At 38.2% G+C, this 13,275-nt stretch overlaps 1 protein-coding gene across 1 annotated transcript in view; it reads right to left on the bottom strand.

The window, feature by feature from the left end:
* PDGFC (platelet derived growth factor C) overlaps positions 1-11,665 on the bottom strand; it is a 59,641-nt gene extending 47,976 nt beyond the window's left edge. Inside the window, exons 1-2 of the mRNA XM_009325344.1 lie at positions 11,614-11,665; positions 7,642-7,837 (exon numbers count right to left, since the gene is read on the bottom strand). Of these exons, the coding sequence (XP_009323619.1) occupies positions 7,642-7,837; positions 11,614-11,665 (248 nt within the window). The remainder of the gene's footprint in view (positions 1-7,641; positions 7,838-11,613) is intronic.
* Between the last annotated feature and the right edge of the window lie 1,610 nt (positions 11,666-13,275).

The following is a 13,275-nucleotide window of genomic DNA, read 5'->3' as shown; positions in this document are numbered from 1 at the left end:
TGTTGCACTCTGGTTTGCTTAGAGAGTACAAGTTTGCAGCTATAAACCCTTTCTGCAGAACTGAGTTTACTCTTTTTGAAGTTTAAGAAATGTGTGTTATAGAGTAGTCTCAGTTATAACTGTACTGCGTTTTGGCTTTCTAATTTTTTGTCGTCTTTTACTGCCTGGAATATCTGTTGTGTCACATTTACAAAACTGTTATCATGAGAATGGCATTAAGCAACTTTTAATAAGCAGAAGAGAACCCAAAGAAATGTGTATACGTCTGGATACAGTACACACCTCTGCCACAGTGTGAACTATGAACAGCAGCTAAACCAGTAGAATGGGACCAGCTGAAAGATGAGTTAGTGTTTGAATCATTTGGTAATCAAAAAAGTCATTTTTTTCTGGAATCATGGAAAATCCAAAAGAAAGAGCTTTCTTAAAAAAATAAAATTAAAAAAAATATACAAGGAACCACACTTCTGTTCAATGAAATCAGATTAGAAAAGAAACAGATCCAGTTACTTTTGATGCGAAAAAACACTAATTTTTTCTTCAAAACAGGAAAGCAGGACACATGAGTTTGTTGAACTCTTCTACATTCATTAAATTGAAATAATATTGTTACAACTGAACTTGCATGTAAGAAACAACCTTTGTAGTATTAATCTTTTTTCTTTATATGTAAAAGAACAATTTTTAGACAACCAAAGGACTCTGGTCCTAAACTAATTTAACTTCTTAAAATCTTTTCTCCTCATCCCCTACTCTCATCCTTCATTTAAATCCATTCAGCATTTAAACCTCTCTTGAACTGGTATCACTATTCAGTTGTCTTGCAAATGGATTGAGCAACTAAAAATAAAAAAAAAAAAAAACCAACCCCACAAACACCAGAAGAAATTACTCCACCAGCTGCCTTAACACAAGTTTTATGGCATTTTCTACACACTGCTCCTAAAATGCCACCTTCCTGCCACTGCTAAAACATCAATGTTGCTACCAAGTACTGCAGCTTAAATCAGCTATTTCATAATAATTCTTTCCTATCAGTATTTCAATTAATCTAAGGCACTTGAATGTTAGAACTCATCCCAACCATTTAAATTATATGACCCCCTTTCAGACATTGAATAAAAATGATTAACAAGTAATTTATGTGGTGGGGGTGGGGAAGGTAAAAAAGAAATTGTGTTTGAGGAATGAGAGTTCATATGCTTTTTATAATGCCATATATTAATGGAATCAATCCTATCCAAATGGATCTGACTCGCAGAAAAGAGCTGTAGTAAGTTTTAACTTCAGTATGACTTCACTTTTGCTGAAGAAGTTACAGCCAATGATGAAAGAGACGTTTAAGTATCACTGATACTTATATATCACTTATGTATCACTGATACGTAGAGTCACCTAAACAGAGCCCAGCCCACTATATGTGTAGCATCTCATAAAGAACGGCTGGCTAAAATTGAACACTCTGAACTTCTAAGGCAACAGCTATAAGAAAAGAGCTTTAAGGACTGGTCTTCACTATAACATTAATCTCTGTTCTCAGAGTCTCTGGGTTTTGGTGCTGACTGTTTTTTTCCAACTTGAAGCCTTAGAAACTTTGGGGGACTCCTCACTGTTTTCTGAATGTTTAAATAGAGGTGGCAGCAGCAACCCCTGCATCTTCAGAAGGGGGGGGGGAGAACAAAAAAAAAAAAAAAAAGAAAAATAAGCACAAATCCCAGCAGCCCAGCTGCTTAGCGACATGAGTCGCCATGAACATTGTCTGCACCAGTTCCTCTTTAAATACAGAGTTCACTTAAAGGGCTTTGTCCAGTTATTCAAAGCCAACTTGAACTTTGTACTTACCCGAGAGATAACTTCACCCTCTGTAATCACAGTCAACCAGAAGCATTTAAGACTGTCTGACAGTAAGGACAGCTCATCAGTTGTCCAGAAAACAATTTTCTTGGGAACTAGACCTTGATAAGGAACTCACTGCCCTCAAAAGCCACAGAATTAATACTTACTTTATGTGAAGAGTTTTATTTTTTTCTGAATCTAGGCTTGATATTAGTATGTTCTTTGCACGTACATCGATATTGCCTCTACAATGCACTCAAGGCAAAAGAAACAACTTTACACACACACACACCCCCCCCAGGGGAGGTGGTAGTGGTGGGGGTAGGGGGGTGAAATTTCATCTTTCTAGAAGAAAAAGATGCTGAAATTCTTCTTTAATGCATGCACTCTGTTGATGCCATAAGGTGCTTCCATGACAAGGGGCCAAGCAAAAGCAAAATATCTATCCTCTTTTTTACTGAAGCACTTAGGAGTTGCAGTTATGCATCCATATTTTGCTTCACATGCTAGATGTGCAGATCTGTAATAATTACAAGAAAGGAAGCTGCACGTGGTGTAAGTTACTCATTGTGTCTTATGTTACACAGAAAAGTCTCTTTAGAAAATTACATAACAAAATGTTTAACTTTTTATTGTGTTTACCATAACTTATCACTGCATAGTATGCATTTAACACAATTTACGTCAAAAAAAGACAGCTAAGCAAATATTTTCCACTGACTAAAGACAGTGTCTGTATGTTTCTTCTTAATACACTTGTTTCAGTCTTGTCAGACTGAGCGGAATCTTCTGATTTTTTAACTCTTGTCAACAATTTCTTAACAATACATTCATTAGGAACACATATGACTGTTGAAGCTGGTTGGATTACAGTTTCTACCACAGAACCTTGATGTTCTCTGAATGGAAGGGAATAGCTTGGGCACAGTTCAGTCACAACAGATCTGAAGTGAAGTAGCTTACAGAAACGTCAGGGAAAAGGCAGGTAGCGAATTTAATGCATGTGATTCTGTATCTTAAAGCATCATCCTAAGAACCTTCAGAGGAAGAACATTCCCAGTACTAAGAGTTAAGTATTTAATTTGATGTGAAGAGGGAAAAAAAAAAAAATCACAGTACTACTCACATAGATTTTACCCCATGTTAGCACTGACAGCTGCCTATAGCTTAACTAATTTTCTTCAGGCCAAAGTTCTACATATCGCACATATTAACTAGACAAGCTTTGGGAATTCTTTCAAAACATTATAGGTAAATGCTTCACTTATATAACTATATGAACAGATTCACATATGCAGCTGCTAAAAGACTCCCGGCCCGCAAAAAAATCCACACACAAAACAGACTATAGTTCATACTTTAAATTATTAGAGGGCTGAAGAAAGTTGGAAATGAGTATAACTATCCTAAAATGAAGATGATGGTCAAATGCCATCTATTATTCAACTATCGGCTGGTTCCACATTCTTTTACTCATGTATTTTATCCTTATCATCTTATCTACAGTAATTGCTCTTTGGGTTTGTGACACATTTCTGTGTTTTATTATATATAATAAAAGTCAAACAGACTGTAATCATCTGATGATTAGAAAGAACAGCTGCAACCACCACTAAGATGAACAACTAGAGCCATTCTGTGCACAGGGAGAGAGCAAGTCACACATAATTAACATAAGAAAGATATTTTTTTTTTCTTTTCCTATTGCATCCTTGTGTTGTAATGCTCCAGTGTACAACCTACTCACAACATCAGACTGCCTGTTAAAGGCAACTGTAGCATCCATGTTCTTCCTGGAAGAAAGCTAAATCTGTGTCTTCCTGTCACAGAGGAGTTTATCCCAAAGCTTTTATCACTGCATGTTCTCAGAGACAGAAAGCAACAATTTTGGACAACAAGCAAAAATTGAGCAAAAATCAGTCCCTCCTGGACAAGGAGGTATGGCATCTCCATGATGATAGGAGCTATCAAGGCACAGAAGTCTAATGGCCTCATGGTTAGAACAGCGTTGAGGGGCTAGCATCAAGAAAATAATGACCTTTCATATCAGCTATCATATCAGCAGAAGAAAAGCATCATCAGAAAGGGTGGACATACAGAATGTAAATCCACTATGCCTCTGTTAGCTAGAAATTCCCTTATGTAAGGAAAATTCACTGGCAGTTCTGTCATCTGAACAGTACTGCACAAAACAGCCAGGAGATTGCATCCTTCTCCTTTTTTGTTTGTTTGGTTTGCTGGGGGATTTTTTTGTTCATAACCTTTTTCTTTTGCAAGTCACAACTGAAATCAAACAAAGTATATAAGGCTGAAATTCCTGCAATATTGCAGGGAATTATATATCCATATTACCAACCAAATAACCTAAATCTCTTCTGAGATACATGCATAAATCTAGTTTCCATGTAAACTGGAGTTTGTGTTCACTTTGGAAAGGACATGGTGGGATTCTTAACATTTTGTCCATAGAAAGGATGCAGTGCAGATGAAGTAGAACTATTGTTTAAAAAAAAAAAAAAAAAAAAGCTGTATTTTAAGCAATGCACAGATGAACTGCAGAAATTTCAAGTACATCACAATTGTAAAACCAGGACAAAAATCACCTGGAGAAATACAGGCAAAATATCAGAAATTTATTCTAAAAACCCTATAATTTAAACTTTGTTTCCAAAACATACAGAACACAGCAATCATGCTTAAGACTGGTGAGAATTAGCACAGCAATTAGGACTACGCATGTTAATGCTGTTCCAGGTGAGGCTGGATCAGGATGGCTGGTCATAAACATAGAATTTGCTGTAATGCAAATGTTCTACCTTAGTAAATACTGTAAGTTGAATTGCAAGTAAAAACAGAGTGGGAAAAAAAAACCAAACCATGCAGGATCACTCTGATTCAGATTCAGGAAAGTAAAGTGGAGACTAGACTGGTACCTTCAATGTATCTGTAAAATGTGATATTTGTTCTAGATGAAAAGTCAGAATAACTTGAAATGTCAGAACTGACTTTGGAGAAATCCAAGTGTAGAGGTCAGGTCAGCCAGATACAGGCAAAAACTTGCCATAGCTTCAGGATACATCTAGGACATTTCTTATTCAGCACTACCGTTGTTTTCCTGTTATAGAACTATGTTAAGCAAAAAAGTCTTATATAGCTGGATATGGTTTTATTTTTTTCCTATGTGTGAGCAATATTTGAATTACTATGAGATTTAAAAGCTGCTAATTACCTTAAACTAATATAATCCAGCATATTCTCTCATCAGCCCAGTGAGCTGACACTACAGGGCGTAACATCCTGCAGCGATGATGGAGAAAGCTCTGGCATTACACAGAATATGCAGCTTAAGAAGCAGGTAGAGGAACTGAAAACTGTGACAATGACCACCGCGAGTAACTCGTGAGGTCCTCTCATACACTATAGAAGGGGGAGAAAGACATCCTGGTACAAACTGTACACTGTTGCATAGAAAGTCTAACATTACCAGGCTACAGTTTTTACCTAGTTTCAGTCAGAGGTCAGATCACTGTAAGGATCAGGTCACTGTAAGGTGTAGAGTTACAATACATTAAATTTCATGTCATATTTTATTCTGTCCTTTGTCATATAAACTTGCCTTTGGAGAAACTGTTGAGCACTCTACAGCAACAATACTGATTTGTGTGTTTCAAGATGCAGAAACACAGTGGAGTAATAAATAGTATGGGATGCAGTCAATAAAAACCCTTAGCTTTTCTACAGAAGGTACTGAAAAAAGATTAAATAATTTTATTAGGAACTATAAGAGATAAGAAATGCAAGACATTACTCATAAAGGGATATTACTCTGATAATTGGTAACTTACTTGGCCTGTGTAGAATTGTTTTACATAGTTAAACTCTCTGTGTTTTAGCTATTTCCTCAACTTGTCAATTATTTATACTCCCTTCACATAAAACAAGGTACACTTCCTCTGTCTTTACTGAGTTTGTTACTCAATTTAAATTTCATAGGAACCCTAGCTATGTTTTTTCTTTTTGTTAAAAACAACAATGTAACTCTCTTTTTCAGAGGGTCATATCTTCCAAGCCAAAAAGCCCAACGTGTCCTCAGAAGTGCACATATCAGGAATTGCGTTCATACAACTTCCTGGTAGCCCTGCACAAATACGAGCATGATAAGATTACGACCGAGTGAAGATTATCAGTGACTTATTACTGTTTCTTCATTTGACCAGTACTTTTGTATTCAGCACACTGTTTACTTAAAATAAATGTACTCCCATTAAAATACTATTCTAGTTATAATATTAAAAATATTTTAACTTATCTTACTTTTTTCTTTGCAAGTGGACGAATGAGTCGCCCTACCTGGATTTTCTTTCACTTGCCACTTCACTCTGCCATATGCAAAGAAAAGAAAAAGCAAGCTAAGTTTTCATTTAAAGAAAATAATTATTGTGCAAAGGGAGTGCACTCATCTGAGCAAACATATGTTTATAGTACTTAGTATTTTAATTATATTTGACATGGCCTTGATGATTACTCCCTTCGGAATTACGAAAGAAAGATATCTGTCCATCTGTTACGAACCTCAGCTCCCAAATTAAGGATAAGTGCAAAAGTAACCTTTAAGAAATTCAAATTTGTAATCAAAAGTTGATTCAAGATATAAAACCAAACAAATATCAGTTAATTAGAAAAACTGAAAGCAAGAATCAAATCAAATGTGTATACAAGGTACTCAAAAATAAAACCCCAAACAGGAAAAACAAAACAAAAAACTACTTTGAAAGAAAAATCTTGTGTGAAGTACCTCTCCAGGAAGACATCAAAGGAGGATATGCCATTCAAATGACATATTTTATCTGTTACCTAATTTACTGAAAAGGGTTCAGACAACGTACCACTATTCACACATTGGGTTTTTTTACGATGTGTTGCTATGATGACAGACAGATACAGGATACAAGAGTTTAGGAACTCTCCCCTTTCACCCACCCACAGGAAACACATATAATGTCAGCCCCTACTGCCTCACAAAATATCCAAAACATGATCAATCAGATGGCTTAGTTCAGAACTACATCTGTCCTGATGCCTGTTATGTCACGGTTGTGTCTCTCCCAAGCTGCAGAGACTTTGGCTGCAAATCATAGCAAGGTAATACATATTCCACAGGTCCTACAGAAACCTGTGCCAGTGATTGAGCAGGCAAAATAGTTACTGAAGTTGGGAAAAAAACAATACCATTGAGGAATGTCAATTAATGCAATACTGTAAGTGCTGTTTTTCATAGAAAACTGAGAACTTGACCATTAAAGGCCATTAAAATATTGTGCAGTAGGGTGTTTGTGGTTGGTTTTGGTGGGGTTTTTTTTGTTTGTTGGGTTTTTGTTGTTTGTTTTTTTTGAAGAGGGATGTTGTACTTTGTGTCGTGACCTGAATTTCACTTCAGGAAACTTGCTTACCCAAATTTTCTCTGTAAAAATTAGACATTCATTCCTCTAGCATTCTGTCAAAAATATTTTCCCAGATGTCACAACTTTTATTTGAGAGAGACATTAAATATTTCACATTTTTGTATCATGTATCTGTGGCCCAGATACTGAATGTAGAAGGAAAATAGGGGGACCCCAAAGCTTTCAAGTGTGAAAACCTTCCCTAGCACTGCAAGAGAAAATCATAAACTAATACTTTAAAAGATGCATTTTATAAATATATTGACATGCAGGTGTTACATCTTTGCAAAACTTGAGCAACACTTTTGTTCCATCCCCCACACCTGCCTTCAAATTTTTGTAAGTTAAAGGAAAAGTAACTTACTTGCAAATGTCATCTTCTGGGTCCTCAAGCCCAAATCTTTCATCAAAAGTAAGCTGTATCCATACATTTTCGTCTACTGCTACTAATCTCCACACTAGTACAGTATTGCGTGGGTATGTGTGTGGAAACTTGGGGCTGTGAATACTTCCATTAGTAGTCACAGTAATTATCTTCTCATGCTGAGGATCCTGCACGCCTATAGTAAAGAGAGAAAACAGATGCATCAATACTCATTTCTCCTCCTTTTCCTAAAGTGTTTGTATAGTATGCACAGATAAAGACACTTTTGTTTTGTTTGCTTTTCTTCATCTTGCAAGGAATTTCTGCTTGGAAAATCTAGATAGTAACAACCACCCCAAAGTGGTAAGTATTACTTTGCTGGCAAAAAGTTATTCAAACCCAAGCCTCAACTGCTGTTCGGAAAGCAGAACAGAAGTTCAAGTGGAGATAAGAGAAATGTGACTGCAAACACTTGAATGCAAGACTGGACTCCTCACAGAAGCCCAGCAGCCCAAGGGACTACATCATGCAGCCTGCTGATGGTTTCAGTTCTTGATTACTGGAGAGTGCACAGAAATCACGCGAGGGTACAGGAGAGGTCCGCTCACACCTACCACAGAAGGGATGGTTTAAATTTGTTTCTTGTTAAAGGAGACTGTCCTACATTTATTGAGTCCAGTGATAAGGATTTTGATGCCTGCCTCCTTCCTGAGGGCTGTATCAGAACAAAGTTATCCCGATACAGGAATGAAACTGGGACATGCTTGGGAAACTTGGGAAAGTCACCAAGTGTAAGAAATGAGGCATTTACTGACAAGCCTCAGTTGAGGGCATTGCTCAAAATTCTTCACATAATTGTTAGACTAAACACATATAAAATTAAATGAATGTTTTACAGTGCGGCAGCAAATGAATTCAAAAGAAATAAGCCAACCGCATGTGATTTTTAAAGCACACAGTAACACTGAAACTACTGAAAAGACCTCTTCAGGTTATGGACTCATAACTGCGAGGAGTTACCAAAAGGAAAGGATGCCTTTGGTGAGCAGCAGCTGTGCCTTTCAGGGCCCCAACAACTCTCTTCACAGTAACTCAAGAAACCTCATTCTCAAGTGCCCAATATTCACAGGAATTCACGTTCAGCAGCTGGAATCAGCTCATGTGGGGTATTTAGCTGCAAAAACAGACGCTGACCTAATCTGGATATATTTTAACAGTGACATACAATTATGGGATCTCTAAACTACAAAATTTAATTCCATCAAATGAAAACACCCTCCTTATGCTATAGCACTCGACTTTCACTATCTTTGGCTTTTCTAAAAACCTGTATACAGTCAGTTTTGACATTTCAGTCAGTAAATCATAGGAATTCTCAGAGTTACCTATTAATAACTTTAGTAACAAAATAAGCCTGTAGTTTTGTACTAGAGAGTTATTAATATTATTTTATTTTCAGCTATTCATTGTCTCTTGCAGTGTGCTGGTTTTGGCTGGGGTAGAGTTAATTTTCTTCACAGTAGCTGGTATGGGGCTATGGTTTGGATTTCTGCTGGAAACTGCTGATAACACAGGGATGTTTTCGTTAGTGCTGAGCAGGGCTTACACAGAGTCAAGGCCTTTTCTGCTTCTCACCCCACCCCACCAGCGAGTAGGCTGGGGGGGCACAAGAAGCTGGGAGGGGACACAGCCGGGACAGCTGACCCCAACTGACCAAAGGGGTATTCCACACCGTATGACGTCATGCTCAGCATGTAAAGCTGGGGGAAGAAGGAAGAAGGGGGGGATGTTCAGAGTGATGGCATTTGGCTTTCCAAGTAACCGTTACGCGTGATGGAGCCCTGCTTTCCTGGAGATGGCTGAACACCTGCCTGCCGATGGGAAGCAGTGAATTAATTCCTTGTTTTGCTTTGTTTGCGTGCGCAGCTTTTGCTTTGCTTATTAAACTGTCTATCTCAACCCAGGAGTTTTCTCACTTTTACCCTTCTGATTCTCTCCCCCATCCCACGGGGCGGGGAGTGAGCGAGTGGCTGTGTGGTGCTTAGTTGCCGGCTGGGGTTAGACCACGACATGCAGTTAGATACTTTATCTTATTTTTCTGATTGTTTTATACCCAGCATTATGATGAACATTCATTTGAAGCTATGCAAGATATATGATTCAGTTTACAATGAAAACATACACTGCAGTTGTACCTTATTATAGCTACATGTAAAGGCTGACAGCTAAATGAATGTACTGCAAGAAAAGAAGGCCATAGAAACAGCATTGCTATTTTAAAAGAATTAATCTATACTTAAATGTAATTTATAGCCTGATGGACTTTTGCCTTCTATTCTGATGGACTGGTGCCTTCTACTTGTGGTATGAAAATGCTAAATTTTCTTTTAAGTGGAATTGCTGTTTATATAAAACTGATGGAGTGTAGTCTTCTCTTGCAGAGGACTGACTGTCTTGCGTACAAATAAGACAGGACAGCATGCAGTAATAAGTAAAAAAGCACAAAAAGAGGCACAAGAAACAGATACTTAATTTAGACACTTCATTGGGCTTTTGTTAGCTGAGTCACAAGCATTTTTCTGTAATGTATAGTATGTCAGCTGAGAGCTGCACGCTAAACATGGGAGCCAACAATAATAAAAATGACTTTCCCAGAGATTAGTACACCAGAGTGCTATTTCCAAAGTATGCAAAGGACCACCATTTCAGACAAACACGTCAACGTGTGGTGTCTGATGACACTATACTCAGCGGTTCGTTTTGTCTTTAAAAGCACACACAGGATTACAAACCATGTTATATTTCACAACACATTAAGAAAGTGTTTTGTTTTGTATCATCAGGACAATGATAACAACAGCAAGTAAGGACTGTAAAAAGTCCAGGCGTATCAAATAAGAAGTCAATAAAAAGAGGCAAAGGAAAGAAAAGGCATATGGCAATTTAGTGAACAGGAGTTGTGGCATCTCCGGTATCTTCAGCTCCTCCATTTGTAAAGGAAAAATATCTATTTACTTTAGCACACAACAGTGTTCCATGAATGTATCAAATTCCCACACACAACACTTGCTCCATTTCAAATATTTGCTCTCGCACAGTGGAATTTCTTCTCTTACAAAAGAATTATTTTGTATGACTACAAAGGCAAGTAATTGCTGTCACTGGAGAATGAAGCTTGTTATTTGTCTTCAGATAAGCCGCAATATTCCTTTTTATCCATTCTACATAAATTGTACCATTGTACCACAAAAAGCTAGCCTTTTCCTACTGAGCTCATGCATGTTCTGAACATTTCTTTTGAGGAAATTGTGTGAAGAGCACAGCTACCTGAGTGTGGCTAAAACGAGACTGTAGTCTCTATTCTTTCTGGAACAACTTTGCAATTCCTGGCTTTATTTTAGGGATAGATCAGTCCAAGTTACACTTAAAAAGTTCAGTCAGATTTACAGCAGTCAGCTGTATAACTCCAAAGCTATATACATTGCTGCTGTGGTCTGCCTGCCTTTCTATTAACAGCCATCCTCCCCACCCTCCCTCCCCCCCCAAAAAGAAGAAAATAAAGATTATTACTGTAGAGACAGCATTGAACAACCCTGAAGAATCAGTTTAGGCAAGGACTGAGGTGGGCAAGGCACCATCTCAGCCAGGGGGCAACGATACCGTGCAAAGGAAATGGGGACAGACAAGGACCAAAACAATGTATTTGCATCTTCAGTAAAAAGCTTCATCAGAAGATGGGCAACTGAGATCACCTGCAGGAGAAAGTCCTGGAAACGGGGCACACCAGATGGGAAAAATCCCTAAGCTGACCTTGGGATATGACACAGTTACGCTTATTAGGAAAGGACAGCACACACTTAACAGAGCCTGAAGTTGAAGAAAGAGTCGCCGCAGTCGTCTTTGATGTGGTACAAGATGCTATCACCAGATTTATATATCTATCAATGTAGAAAGTCTGCCCCTGAAAATTACAAGATTCCAGGCATTCTGAAAGCACAGAGGTGCCTAACCCTTCCACCGACATGGTGACGCAGATGAAAAACCACAGTATCACCAAACAGATCAGCAGATGCCACTGTAAACTGAAATTAAACCCACCGACTAGACAAGCTCATTCCTGCCTACTTCAAAGTAGGTCTCTTCCCCCATGGGCACAGCACATTTCACAAAGATCAGCACTGACACTTTTTAAATATAGCAAATACCTCTTTCTTAGTACGTCGTAATCACTACATTTTAGCGAGGGTCACAGGTAAAACTCAGACAAATCACATACAGTTCAGGAGACAGAGAAGGAGCTGCAAAAGAAGAGAGGAGCACCACGGGTGGAGTAACGGCCTGGGCACAGATCCCCTTGAGGGCTGATTCACTTAAGAGATCACACAGTACTGGTAAAATTGATTTTTAAAGCTTTTTGCTAAACCTACACTAATTTTACAACAGGAAGAGATAAGAGTACTGCTAATCACACACTGTTAATATATTGTTTGGTGTATTTCATTCAATAGCCCTTAATTATGAAAATCAACTTTTAGGCCTTCAGAAACAGCATTAGTTCACTTGCGGCTATCACTGCTTTAAACAAAAAAAAAAGCAAACATAAGAAAAGTTTTAACTCTATATATTTACCAATTAATATTAGAGCTTTTTCAGATATACAGTAATGTTGCAAGTCCTCTGCTTTAAAACTCAGAAACAAAAAGATGACAGTAACTACTTGTTCATTACCAGAGGGAAGCAGGTTTTTTTAATTAATCAAAAGGATTTCCTGACAACATTCCCATATAATTTTTACAACACTCCACATATGTACAGAAACCAAGACTTTGTAGAATAAATTCTTTGAAATGTGACATAACATGCCATTTCTTCCTCTTTCACCAGACTTTTGAAAGTAGGCTTACTGCTTTTTGAAAGTAGTAACTCAAGGCATACAGGGGTACCTCTTTCTGTCATTTGTCTCTGGTTCAGTTGCCTCCAGGCACTTCTTAGCTATTATCTGAATGTAACAGTCAAAATGAAATTTAACTCTTTTGCTGTGAACAAAGGAAAAGCTGGAAAATGGTCTGTTATTGGCAGAAAATTGAAGACAAATAACTCTGATATCGTTCATATGTAAAGATACCAGGGCAAAGCCACTCAAAATCATACAAGTGCTGCTTTGAAGTGACCTCTGGAGACCTCTAGTCCCAGCTCCTGCTTGGGTTACTATTCCTGCTCACACCACAGCAGGTCACCTGTTTGAGAGTTGCCATTTTCTAGCCGATACTCAAAAACCCCCGCGGATGGAAACTCCACAGGGCCTTGGGATAACCTGTTCCAGTGCTGTGCTATTTCCCTAGGTAACATGTTTTGCCTAATGTCCAGTCTGAACCTCTCAAGCTGCAATTTTTAGCCATGGGGGTTTCAGGGCTTGTTTTGTTTTTACACTCTGTGCCGCTACCAGGAACAGTTTAACTTGGTCACCCTTGCAACTGCTCTTCAGGCAATTGGGGGCCTGCTATTAGACTGCCCCATAGCCTTCTCTTCCCCAGACCAAACAAGCCCAGTTTCCTCATCCTCCACTCACTGCCTGCCATCAACTAGAACCTTCAAGCCTGGCAGCCCACCCAATTTTCAACCTACCTAACAAGT

This window comes from Pygoscelis adeliae, unplaced genomic scaffold (assembly GCF_000699105.1).
Source record: "Pygoscelis adeliae isolate BGI_AS28 unplaced genomic scaffold, ASM69910v1 Scaffold170, whole genome shotgun sequence".
Taxonomy (NCBI): domain Eukaryota; kingdom Metazoa; phylum Chordata; class Aves; order Sphenisciformes; family Spheniscidae; genus Pygoscelis; species Pygoscelis adeliae.
The sequence above is the reverse complement of the archived record's forward strand: the minus strand, read 5'-3'. Positions and strand labels throughout refer to the sequence as shown.